The sequence below is a fragment of the Oncorhynchus kisutch genome, linkage group LG8 (genome assembly GCF_002021735.2).
Source record: "Oncorhynchus kisutch isolate 150728-3 linkage group LG8, Okis_V2, whole genome shotgun sequence".
Lineage (NCBI taxonomy): Eukaryota > Metazoa > Chordata > Actinopteri > Salmoniformes > Salmonidae > Oncorhynchus > Oncorhynchus kisutch.
Window position 1 is genome coordinate 30,162,912 of NC_034181.2, and position 11,323 is coordinate 30,174,234.

The 11,323-nt window shown below is 42.8% G+C and overlaps 1 protein-coding gene across 2 annotated transcripts in view; it reads left to right on the forward strand.

Annotated features, from left to right (window-relative positions):
- The window catches only part of LOC109895896 (glycerol-3-phosphate acyltransferase 4), a 31,106-nt gene extending 22,006 nt beyond the window's left edge, over positions 1-9,100 (forward strand). For both annotated transcript variants that reach the window (XM_020489974.2, XM_031830074.1), the window contains 6 exons: positions 276-391; positions 1,916-1,971; positions 2,119-2,204; positions 2,292-2,420; positions 5,876-5,955; positions 6,124-9,100. In XM_020489974.2, the coding sequence (XP_020345563.1) occupies positions 276-391; positions 1,916-1,971; positions 2,119-2,204; positions 2,292-2,420; positions 5,876-5,955; positions 6,124-6,232 (576 nt within the window). In that variant the 3' untranslated portion in view covers positions 6,233-9,100. The remainder of the gene's footprint in view (positions 1-275; positions 392-1,915; positions 1,972-2,118; positions 2,205-2,291; positions 2,421-5,875; positions 5,956-6,123) is intronic.
- The last annotated feature ends 2,223 nt before the right edge of the window (positions 9,101-11,323 follow it).

The following is an 11,323-nucleotide window of genomic DNA, read 5'->3' on the forward strand; positions in this document are numbered from 1 at the left end:
CCCATGATGAACAGCACAGCAGTCAGACACAATGCTACCTACCACAGCACTGAATGACTGCTGTCAATCATTGAGTTAGTGTCAAATTTAGAAAGTTACTGGTGTGCTACTTACTACCATAACACAAAATATTTTAGAAGCAAGCTCTCAATTTCTTACTGAGATTTACCAAAACATTTAGAATTAAAATAGTATTTTAAAGAGGCAGGCGTGAGATTGTTGACCTGTATCATCAGATGTTTGTTAAACCACACCTGTGTGTGCGTCTATTCCAGGTTGGGCAAATCCATGGTGGTTTGATGGGCGTAATCCAGAAGTCTATGGTGAAAGCATGTCCACACATTTGGTTTGAACGCTCTGAAGTCAAAGACCGACATCTTGTGGCCAAAAGGTAGTAATGCACATCTGCACTTTTGGGTTGGAAGTCACTCCGCTCGAGTCTGGTAGGTACCTAGAGTTTCGGAAGCTGCTTGATGTCAGCACGATGCGTCAATTATAAAGGGGGCTGTGCATTTACTGGTTGGTTCAGTCTTTCCCACTCAAAAAAAGTCTATCCCCTTGTAAAAAAAAAAAAGAAGTTTGGTTTTCTCAATCAAAGCTCGCTCTATTTCTAAGCAAATATATACGCACCAAAAATAATCCTGTGCAGACCTGTGGGGGGCACAGCTCAACCTCGCTGTGTACCACGTTAGTCGTGTCGGCCAGGCTAACTCAGCTGTACCTTAGCTAAGACCTAAAGAATCTATACTGAACAAAAATAAACGCAACATGTAAAGTGTTAGTTTCATGAGCTGAAATAAAAGATCCCAGAAATGTTCAGAATGTATAAACTTATTCTCAAATTTTGTGCACAAATTTGTTTACATCCCTGTTAGTGAGCATTTCTCCTTTGCCAAGTTAATCCATCCACCTGACAGGTATGGCATATCAAGAAGCTGATTAAACAGCATAATCATTGCACAGGTAGGTGCACCTTGTGCTGGGGACAATAAAAGGTCACTCTAACATTTTCAGTTTTGCCATACAACACAATGCCACAGATGTCTCATGGTTTAAGGGAGCATGAGATTGGCATGCTGACTGCAGGAATGTCCACCAGAGCTGTTGCCGGATAATTGAATGTTCATTTCTCTACCATAAGCCACCTCAAACGTCATTTTAGAGAATTTGGTAGTACGCCCAACCGGCCTCACAACCACAGATCACATATAACCAGGCCAGGAACTCCACATCTAGCGTCTTCCCCAGCGGATTCGTCTGAGACCAGCCACCGTGACTGAGTATTTGTGGGGAAAAACTCATTACGATTGGCTGGGCCTGGCTTCCCAAGTTTGTGGGCCTATGGACTCCCAGGCCCACCCATGGCTGCGCTCTTTCCCAGTCATGTGAAATAAATTCATTAGGCCCTAATCTATATATTTAAATTGACTGATTTCCTTATATGAACTGTAACTCAGTTGCATGTTGCGTTTATTTGTTAAGTATAAATAGATCATTGACAAATCCATTGACGGTTTACTGTGACCATGTTTTGATTTAACAACTATTTTGGGTTTAGTCTTTGTATTGGTAAAGACTAGTCAAGCTGTATCTAATCAATATACTGTACACTAGAGCTGGGACGATAAATCTAAAATTTGACACCAACCAAACCGACCACTCATCGAAGACATTTTACTGATAACGATAAGTAGCCTATACTAGAGAAATGTGAAGTTTGAAATAAGTCTTTAATTTGGGCAATTGCTAACTACAACATTCAAAGTAGTAGTAGCAATTACAAGTATAAAGTAACTGGTGCACATTATTGTTAAACTTATTGTTCTATCATGAGAATTCAGTTAATTTATCGGGATATAGATTTGTCTATATAGCCCAGTTCTACTGTACACTTACAACACCTCTTGTGTTGCAGATTGAGTGATCATGTAGAAGACACAACTAAACTTCCTATTCTCATTTTCCCCGAAGGTGAGTCGTTTTTGTTTTTCCTTAGTTACTGCTTTGAACACAAGTTACAGTAGTGTTGATTACTGCATTTCTATTGTGGAAATGTGACTAAGTTAGCTTTAATATAATTTCCTATCCCAATTTGTTAACACTGACTTTTCCCCATAGGCACCTGCATCAACAACACTTCAGTAATGATGTTTAAAAAAGGCAGCTTTGAGATTGGCTCCACAGTCTACCCTGTGGCCATCAAGGTGAGTGTGTGTCGTGAGCGCTTGCGTGTGATGTTTTTACCAGTCTCCCAGTATTAATCAATGTCCCTGTCCCTCCGGTCCCAACAGTACGACCCCCGCTTTGGAGATGCCTTCTGGAACAGCAGCCAGTTTGGGATGGTCAACTACCTGCTGAGGATGATGAGCAGCTGGGCCATTGTGTGCAGTGTGTGGTACCTGCCACCCATGACCAGAGAGGTTAGTCTGGGAACAACCTCACCGTTTTCTTTTTAAAATCCATCTTCTTGAAAATATCGCTAAAAGGCTTAAGGGCTGCTTTGACATTGATTCAAGACCCTAAGCTCAGTGGCGTTTTTGACTGGCAATTGTGCGTTGTTTAATGATGGCTGGAACATGATATTTGATTAGCACACTCTAGCCCCAGTAAAATTAATACCGTAAAGCACGACCCATTTAAAAAAATGTAGAACCAGGAATAGATATAGCCCTTGGTTCACTCCAGACCTGACTGCCCTTGACCAGCACAAAAACATCCTATGGCGGACTGCACTAGCATCGAATAGCCCCCGTGATATGCAACTTTTCTGGGAAGTTAGGAGCCAATATACACAGGCAGTTAGCTTTCCTAAGGCTAGCTTTCTCAAACAGAAATTTGCATCCTGTAGCACAAACTCCAAAAAGTTCTGTAACACTGTAAAGTCCATGGAGAATAAGAGCACCTCCTCCCACTGCACTGAGGCTAGGAAACAAAGTCACCACTGATAAATCCGTGATAATTGAGAATTTTTTCTACTGCTGGCAATGCTTTCCACCTGGCTACCCCTACCCCGGTCAACAGCCCTGTGCCCCCCACAGCAACTTGCCCAAGCCTCCCCCATTTCTCCATCACCCAAATCCAGATAGCTGATGTTCTGAATGAGCTGCAAAATCTGGACCCCTACAAATCAGCCGGGCTAGACAATCTGGACCCTCTCTTTCTAAAATGATCTGCCGAAATGTTTGCAACCCCTATTTACTAGCCTGTTCAACCTCTTTCGTAATGTCTGAGACCGCTGCGGCGGTCATCCCCCTCTTCAAAGGGGGAGACACTCTAGACCCAAAGTGCTACAGACCTATATCTATCCTACCCTGCCTTTCTAGGGTCTAGATTAGATTAGAGAATCACCAGCAACAAGAGCGACATCATTGATGTTTACAGAGAAGAGAGTCGGCCCGAGAATTGAACCCTGTGGCACCCCCATAGAGACTGCCAGAGGTCCAGACAACAGGCCCTCCGATTTGACACACTGAGCTCTATCAGAGAAGTAGTTGGTGAACCAGGCGAGGCAATCATTTGAGAAACCAAGGCTGTCGAGTCTGCTGATGAGGATGTGGTGATTGACAGAGTCGAAAGCCTTGGCCAGGTCGATGAATACAGCTGCACAGTAATGTCTCTTATCGATGGCGGTTATGATATCGTTTAGGACCTTGAGCTTGGCTGAGGTCCACCCATGACCACCTCGGAAACAGATTGCATATCGGAGAAGGTACGATGTGATTCAAAATGGTCAGTAATCTGTTTGTTAACTTGGCTTTCGAAGACCTTCGAGATGCAGGGTAGGATAGATATAGGTCTGTAGCAGTTGGGGTCTAGAGTGTCTCCCCCTTTGAAGAGGGGGATGACCGCAGCATCTTTCCAATCTTTGGGAATCTCAGACGATTCGAAAGAGAGGTTGAACAGGCTAGTAAATAGGGGTTGCAACAATTTCGGCAGATAATTTTTAGAAAGAGGGTCCAGATTGTCTAGCCCTGTTGATTTGTAGGGGTCCAGATTTTGCAGCTCTTTCAGAACATCAGCTATCTGGATATGGGTGAAAGAGAAATGGTGGGGGCTTGGCCGGGTTGCTGTGGAGGGTGCCTGGCAGTTGACCGGGGTAGGGGTAGCCAGGTGGAAAGCATGGCCAGCCATAGAGAAAAGCTTATTGAAATTCTCAATTATAGTGGATTTGTCGGTTGTGACAGTGTTTCCTAGCCTCAGACCACTGGGTAGCTGGGATGAGGTGCTCTTATTCTCCATGGACTTTACAGTGTCGCAGAACTTTTTTGAGTTTGTACTGCAGGATGCACATTTCTGTTTAAAAAAGCTAGCCTGAGCTTTCCTAACTGCCTGTGTATAATGGTTCCTAACTTCCCTGAAAAGTTGCATATCACGGGGGCTATTCAATGCTAATGCAGAACGGATGTTTTTGTGCTGGCCAAGGGCAAACAGGTCTGGAGTGAACCAAGGGCTATATCTATTCCTGGTTCTACATTTTTTTTTTGAATGGGGCATGCCTATTTAAGATGGTGAGGAAGGCACTTTTAAAGAATAACCAGGCATCCTCTACTGTCAGGATGAGGTCAATGTCATTCCAGGATACCCCGGCCAGGTCGATTAGAAAGGCTTGCTTGCAGAAGTGTTTTAGGGAGCGTTTGACAGTGATGAGGGGTGGTCGTTTGCTCGCAGTGCTGAGGGTTGGTCGTTTGCTAAAATTGCTAAACTAGCCTACCTGGTAAAATAAGAAAGCATTTGTGTAGTCAAGCTAACCTCCCTGAAGTTGGCTGTTTTATGTGGTTGATATTATTGCCATTGCACAATCTATCATTTCAATACACCAGTAGGTCATATTGAATGGATGCATATGATGCACACCTTCCTTTGACCTTAGCCTGGCATGATTTACCTAGGTTATGTTCAAGCTACCCAGAGTTTGCATTTGGTGATGCAAATAAATCCTGCTCTGAGTGGGTTTTCAAATCAGCATTCATCTCATGAACATTTTACGGTTGATGGCCTCTCACCTTCCATCCCTGATTCTAAGGAAATATGATTCAAATCAGTATTTTGAGATGCTTGTATGGCTGCCTCCTTTAGACGCGCTGGCTTATGCACTTGTTGGTTTGTTTCATGTTAGGTTGTCTTTCACAGTACATTCATGCTGATTGCACAACCAGAGCTTGACAAAGCAATTTGTACCAGGATTGTGGATGACCATTGTGTGTGTGACTTGGTATAATGATTTTAGTATTTTGAGCCGGGTGTGGATGTGAACTTGGTCAGACCTCGCTCATGAATAACAGGAAAGAGTTGAGTACTACCACCCACTTCTAAAACAACATGTTCAGCGGCAGGGGTTGGCTAGCTTTGTGGCCCTGGCCATTGACCGACGACTGTCCCATTTTGATGTAGAAAGCAGAGGGAGGGAAGATTGGGACATTTTTCTTTAAATGTCAGAGTTGAAGAAACTTGGGCTGGGATCCAACTGGTCCTCAGAGGTGTCCTGCCCTTTGAATACATTTTCCACTTGCTGCTTGAAGGGAAATGAGTACTTGGTGCAGACATTTGGAGCAGCCATCTTCTCCAGTCTCTTTGTAACCTGGAGATCATAGTCACACAGAATCAGAACACTCCATTTTTAGAGATTCTTCTGTCCTCTTGATGCATGGCCCATGAATTGCACTGTGCTTGATTTGATATCCCAGTTTGTCAATTTACTTGATACTATACTACAATATGCCAATTTTGCCCGTTAGTGGCTGTAGCCATTGAATAGGATAGGTCCTTCATACATTATGTGCACTGAGACCCTTTCCAACACATGTCTGATGCTCAGGTGGCCCAGTCCCCTTTGTGTGTCAACCTGGTCTTCATCTTTGTTTTCCTTTCTGAACAGGAAGGAGAGGATGCAGTCCAGTTTGCCAGTCGGGTCAAAGCAGCTATCGCCAGGCAAGGAGGGCTGGTGGACTTGCTATGGTGAGTAACCCATAGCAAACATCTGTGAACATATGTACACATGGGTTATAGGCTTATAATATCAGGTCTGTGTCATTGTTAAACCCAGCTTAGTTTTGCTCAGCTGTATCCCTGTGTGAGCATCACAGAGTACTGTGTAATGGATTTGTGAATGATGTTGCTTTGTAGGGATGGCGGTTTAAAGCGAGGGAAAGTAAAAGATACATTCAAAGAGGAGCAACAAAAGTTATACAGCAAAATGCTAGTGGGAACCCAAGAGGACCGCAGTCGTTCTTGAAGTGAAACGTACAGAGTATGAGATGATCAGAGACCCACTTGTGGACAACAGAGTGGACAGTCTTCTGCATCCTTAAGGATTTTTTTGACCTGGAATACTCCAACCCTCATGTCAGGAATTCTTCACTTGGCTTCCTCGGTCAGTGCCTCAGCTTGGCATATTAAGTTCTTATTGCTGTTACAGCCCATTCTGGTCACTGTCCTCTGATTCTAATGATTTGACAATGGACTGGCCACTACTGCACCAGCCTGTCATGATGCTGTGCACTAAGAGTTCTCTCACCATCAGGGAAGATAACACACTCTATTTTGAGTGACTAATATATTTATGACCTTCGTTGAGTTAATGTATATGTTTTGTTTTTATCCGGTCTCTCTGTTTATTGTTAATAGTATTATGACAGTTATCATAATTGTTCTTTAAGTTACAAGTGATCTGCCAGGGGACGTAGCAGTGCAGCATAGAGAATTATTGGAGAGATTGTACTGAAGGGGAAATCTGTGACCATGTTGTTCCCAACAGACTGAGATGGCAAGGTACCACGTGAATGTTTCTAATACTTTTTTAATTTGTTTTTTTTCAACGAAAACCTTTTTTATTTTAAGCATTGTATTCACGTGTAAAATATAGGAGTTATGTTAAAGTGGAGCTTGGGTTTTGTGTTTTGTTTCTGTTCTTGTGTCCATGGAATGTGGAAGACTGTTCACATTATGATGTGGAGAATATACATTCTCAGTGACTGAGGGTTGTTGAAGTGTAGTAGATACCCCACCTTCGTCTCATCTAAACTAGCCTATGTAATCTAAACACTCACATCTGCCTCCCATCCTAATTGACCATGAAGCTTATTTCTGAGCTGTCTGCCACCTCACGATAGATGTGGTTTAAGCAGCATTCGGTGCTTTTACTTACTTACAGTGGCTTGCAAAAGTATTCACCCCCTTGGCATTTTTCCTATTTTTGAATTTCCAAACTGGAATTGAAAAAAGGGGGGGGGTTGTTTCATTTCATTTACCCAGCATGCCTTCCCCTTTGAAGATGCATATTTTTGTGTGAAACAAATAAAAACTGAGAACTTGGGCATGCATTCACCCCCCCCCCCCCCCCCCCCCCCCCCCCCCAAAGTCAATTATTTGTAGAGCCACCTTTTGCCGCAATTACAGCTGCAGGTCTCTTGGGGTATGTATCTATAAGCTTGCCACATCTAGCCACTGGGATTTTTGCCCATTCTTCAAGGCAAAACTGCTCCAGCTCCTTCAAGTTGGATGGGTTCCACTGGTGTACAGCAATCTTTAAGTCATGCCACAAATTCTCAATTGGATTGAGGTCTGGGCTTTGACTAAGCCATTCCAAGACATTTAAATGTTCCCCTTAAACCACTCAAGTGTTTCTTTTAACAGTATGCTTCGGGTCATTGTCCTGCTGGAAGGTGAACCGCCGTCCCAGTCTCAAATCTCTGGAAGACAAACGGGTTTCCCTCAAGAATTTCCCTGTATTTAGCGCCATCCATTCCTTCAATTCTGACCAGTTTCCCAGTCCCTGCCAATGGAAAAACACCACAGCATGATGCTGCCACCACCATGCTTCACTGCGGGGATGGTGTTCTCGGGGTGATGAGAGGTGTTGGGTTTGCGCCAGACAGTGCTTTCCTTGATGGCCGAAAAGCTCAATTTTAGTCTCATCTAACTAGAGTACCTTCTTCCATATGTTTGGGGAGTCTCCCACATGCCTTTTGGACAACAAACGTGTTTGCTTATTTTTTTATTTCAGCAATGGCGTTTTTCTGTCCACTCTTCCGTAAAGCCCAGCTCTGTGGAGTATACAGCTTAAAGTAGTCCTATGGATAGATACTCCAATCGCCGCTGTGGAGCTTTGCAGCTCCTTCAGGGTCATCTTTGGTCTCTTTGTTGACTCTCTAATTAATGCCCTGCTTGCCTGGTCTGTGAAATTTGGTGGGTGGCCCTCTCTTGGCAGGTTTGTTGTGGTGCCACATTTTTTATTGGTCCCCCGTGGGGATGTTCAAAGTTTCAGATATTTTTCATAACCCAACCCTGATCTGTACATCTCCACAACTTTGTCCTTGACCTGTTTGGAGAGCTCATTGGTCTTCATATTGCCCCTTGCTTGGTGGTGCCCCTTAGTGGTGTTGCAGACTCGCCTTTCAGAAAATGTGTGTGTATATATACTGAGATCATGTGACACTTAGATTGCACACTATTTAACCAATTATCTAACTTCTGAAGGTAATTGGTTGCACCAGATCTTATTTAGGGGCTTCATAGCAAAGGGGGTGAATACATATGCACATACCACTTTTCAGTAAAAAAAAAATTGAAACAAGTAGGTTTTTTCACTTCACCAATTTGGGCTATTTTGTATATGTACATTACGTGAAATCCAATTTAAATTACTGTTTGTAATGCAACAAAATAGGATAAGTGCCAAGGGGGGTGAATACTTTTGCAAGGCACTTTAGGTATAACATGGTTTTAATGTGATATACTGGGCCACGGATGTTCAAAATGCCTTGTTCCCTTGCTGCTGAATCTATTAATATTTCTATGAAAGCTTCTCATCTACTGTGGGAATCCTCTTGCCAAATTCACTTCAGAAAGTGACAGCTGTTAGCTGTCATGTTTTTTTAATCAACTATCTTCCCATAGCTTGGCAGCTTATTTGAAGGGGCCTTACAGAGAGGGAGTGCAGATGCAGAGTTAGTCTTACGCCCTGCTAGGCTGCAAAGCAAGCCTAGTGGAAATCCTTGGCCCTCGACTTCCTCAAACTCCTGTTTTGGTTCTTTCATCCCAGTACTGTACCAGGGGTATAAACGTTCCAGTGTTGACCAATAAAAATCCCTGGATGAAGACATCAAACTTGTACAAGTTTAGTTGATGTAGAATGAGCTATTGAGAGCACTTGTCAACGCAAGCATATGCCATCATTCTTTTGTTCTCATTAGTATACAAGAATATACACTTGGACAGGCTCGTTGAAAAGAGTGGCCTTTGTCCTCTGGAACCCCTAAGAAGAAGGATTCCATCAGAATTGAAAGCATGAAGCTGGCATTCAGGTAAGGAAGGTGGCCGGCTGTGGGTATGTTGGCTACATTTTACCCTGTACCATGTTCCTTTCAATATTTTGTTGACTGCCTGACTGATATTGCTTTGTGTTCTTGATGCTTCACAGTAATGTTATTCAAGTATTCCTGTTTCTGAATGTCATCCAAAAAACGAAGTGTTGCTTTAGTAATGGTTGATGGGGTTGAATAAATCATTTATATGTGGGGATCATTTCAAGTTCCTTTTAAGACGGGTATTCCCAAACTGGGGTACTGGGGGTACACCAAATAAAAATGTGGTTCACATTTAAAAAAATATTTTACATTTTCCAACGTGGCTATACATTTTGGTGAGTTTATTTCCCCTTGTCTGAGTAGCCTCGTTTCACTGCTAAAAATATAATTAAACCATCTAGTGTTCAGCGAAATAACGTCAAATATAGGTAGCCTAGTCAAATAATTAACATCCAGTCACGTTAATCGTTACTCTCTCACGGGAATTCCACTAACGGTCCGTATGTAGCCAAACATACTGTTGCTCATGTTGGTATCTGTACTGTAACGCTCGTGCAAGCAGTTGCTCCCGACGCCACTTGGCTACACTGCAGCATCTGAGAGGCTCTTGCTGCCAAGGGAATGCCTGACAGCTTGAAAGACGTTTTGGAGACTACAGTGAAAATGGTTAACTTTGTTAAAGCAAGGCCCTTGAACTAGTGTGCATTTTCTGCACTATGCAATGAAATGGGCAGTGACAATGTAACGCTTTTTGCTGGTTATCAAGGGGCAATGTATTGACATGTTTTTGTTTTAAATTGAGAGATACGAGCTTAGTTTTTACTGACCGTAATTTTCACGTCTGACCGCTTGCATATCTGGGTGATGTTATTTTTCGCCCAAATGATCTAAATCTAGGATTACAGGGACTCCGCAACTATATTCAGTGTGCGGGACAAAATTGAGGCTGTGATTAAGAAGATTAAGAAGTTCGAGCTCTTCTCTGTCTGCATTAACAAGGACAGCACACAGGTCTTTCCATCATTGTATGATTTTGTGTGCAAATGAACTCAAGCTTATGGACAATGTCAAATGTGATAGGTGCTTCGCTATGAGTGAGTTGGGTGTGCAATTACGCAGGTACTTTCCAGAAACCGATGACAAACTGGATTCGTTATCCCTTTCGTACCCTGCCTCTAGTCCCCTTACCGATATCTGAACAAGAGAGCCTCATCGAAATTGCAACAAGCGGTTCTTTGAAAATTGTATTTAATCAGAAGACGCGGCCAGATTTCTGGATTTGATCTGCGTTCAGAGTATCCTACCCTTGGCAAAGACGTTGATGCCCTTTGCAACCACGTACCTATGCGAGAGTGGATTCTCAGCCCTCACTAGCATGAAAACTAAATACGGGCACAGACTGTGTGGAAAATGATTTGACTGACACACTCTCCAATACAACCCAACATTGCAGAGTTATGTGCATCCTTTCAAGCACACCCTTCTCATTAACATTGTTCGATAAACAAATAAGGTTTAATATAGAAGATGGTTAAATAATGATGTTAAATAATGAGCCCTGTCACTTCCCACGAGCCAGGTTGTGACAAACTCAAACACTCATTCTTATGTTTAGTGTGTGGCAGGCTTACAATGATGGCAAAAAAACATTTGCAAGTGTGCTGACTCTGGTGCTAGAGGGGGTACGCAGCTGGATTGAATGTTTTGAAGGGGTACGGGACTAAAGTTTGGGAACCACTGCGTTAAGGGATACATTAACCAATTAACACTAAAATAACTCGTTTTGAGTCTCCGGAGGTATTGCAGGTGGTGTGGGATATTTTCTTTAAAAAAAATTGTGAATATGAATATCGCTAGCAACAGAAAACAATTGAATTAAATACAGTAGAAAAGAGAATAAAACTGCTGGTAAGCTTTGACATGGGTATACACTTTTGCCAACCCATGACTGAACTTTGTTAAACCAGCTAAACAACTGCTCTTAGTGAAAACGTGTTTGGAGTTACCTTTCTTGCTCA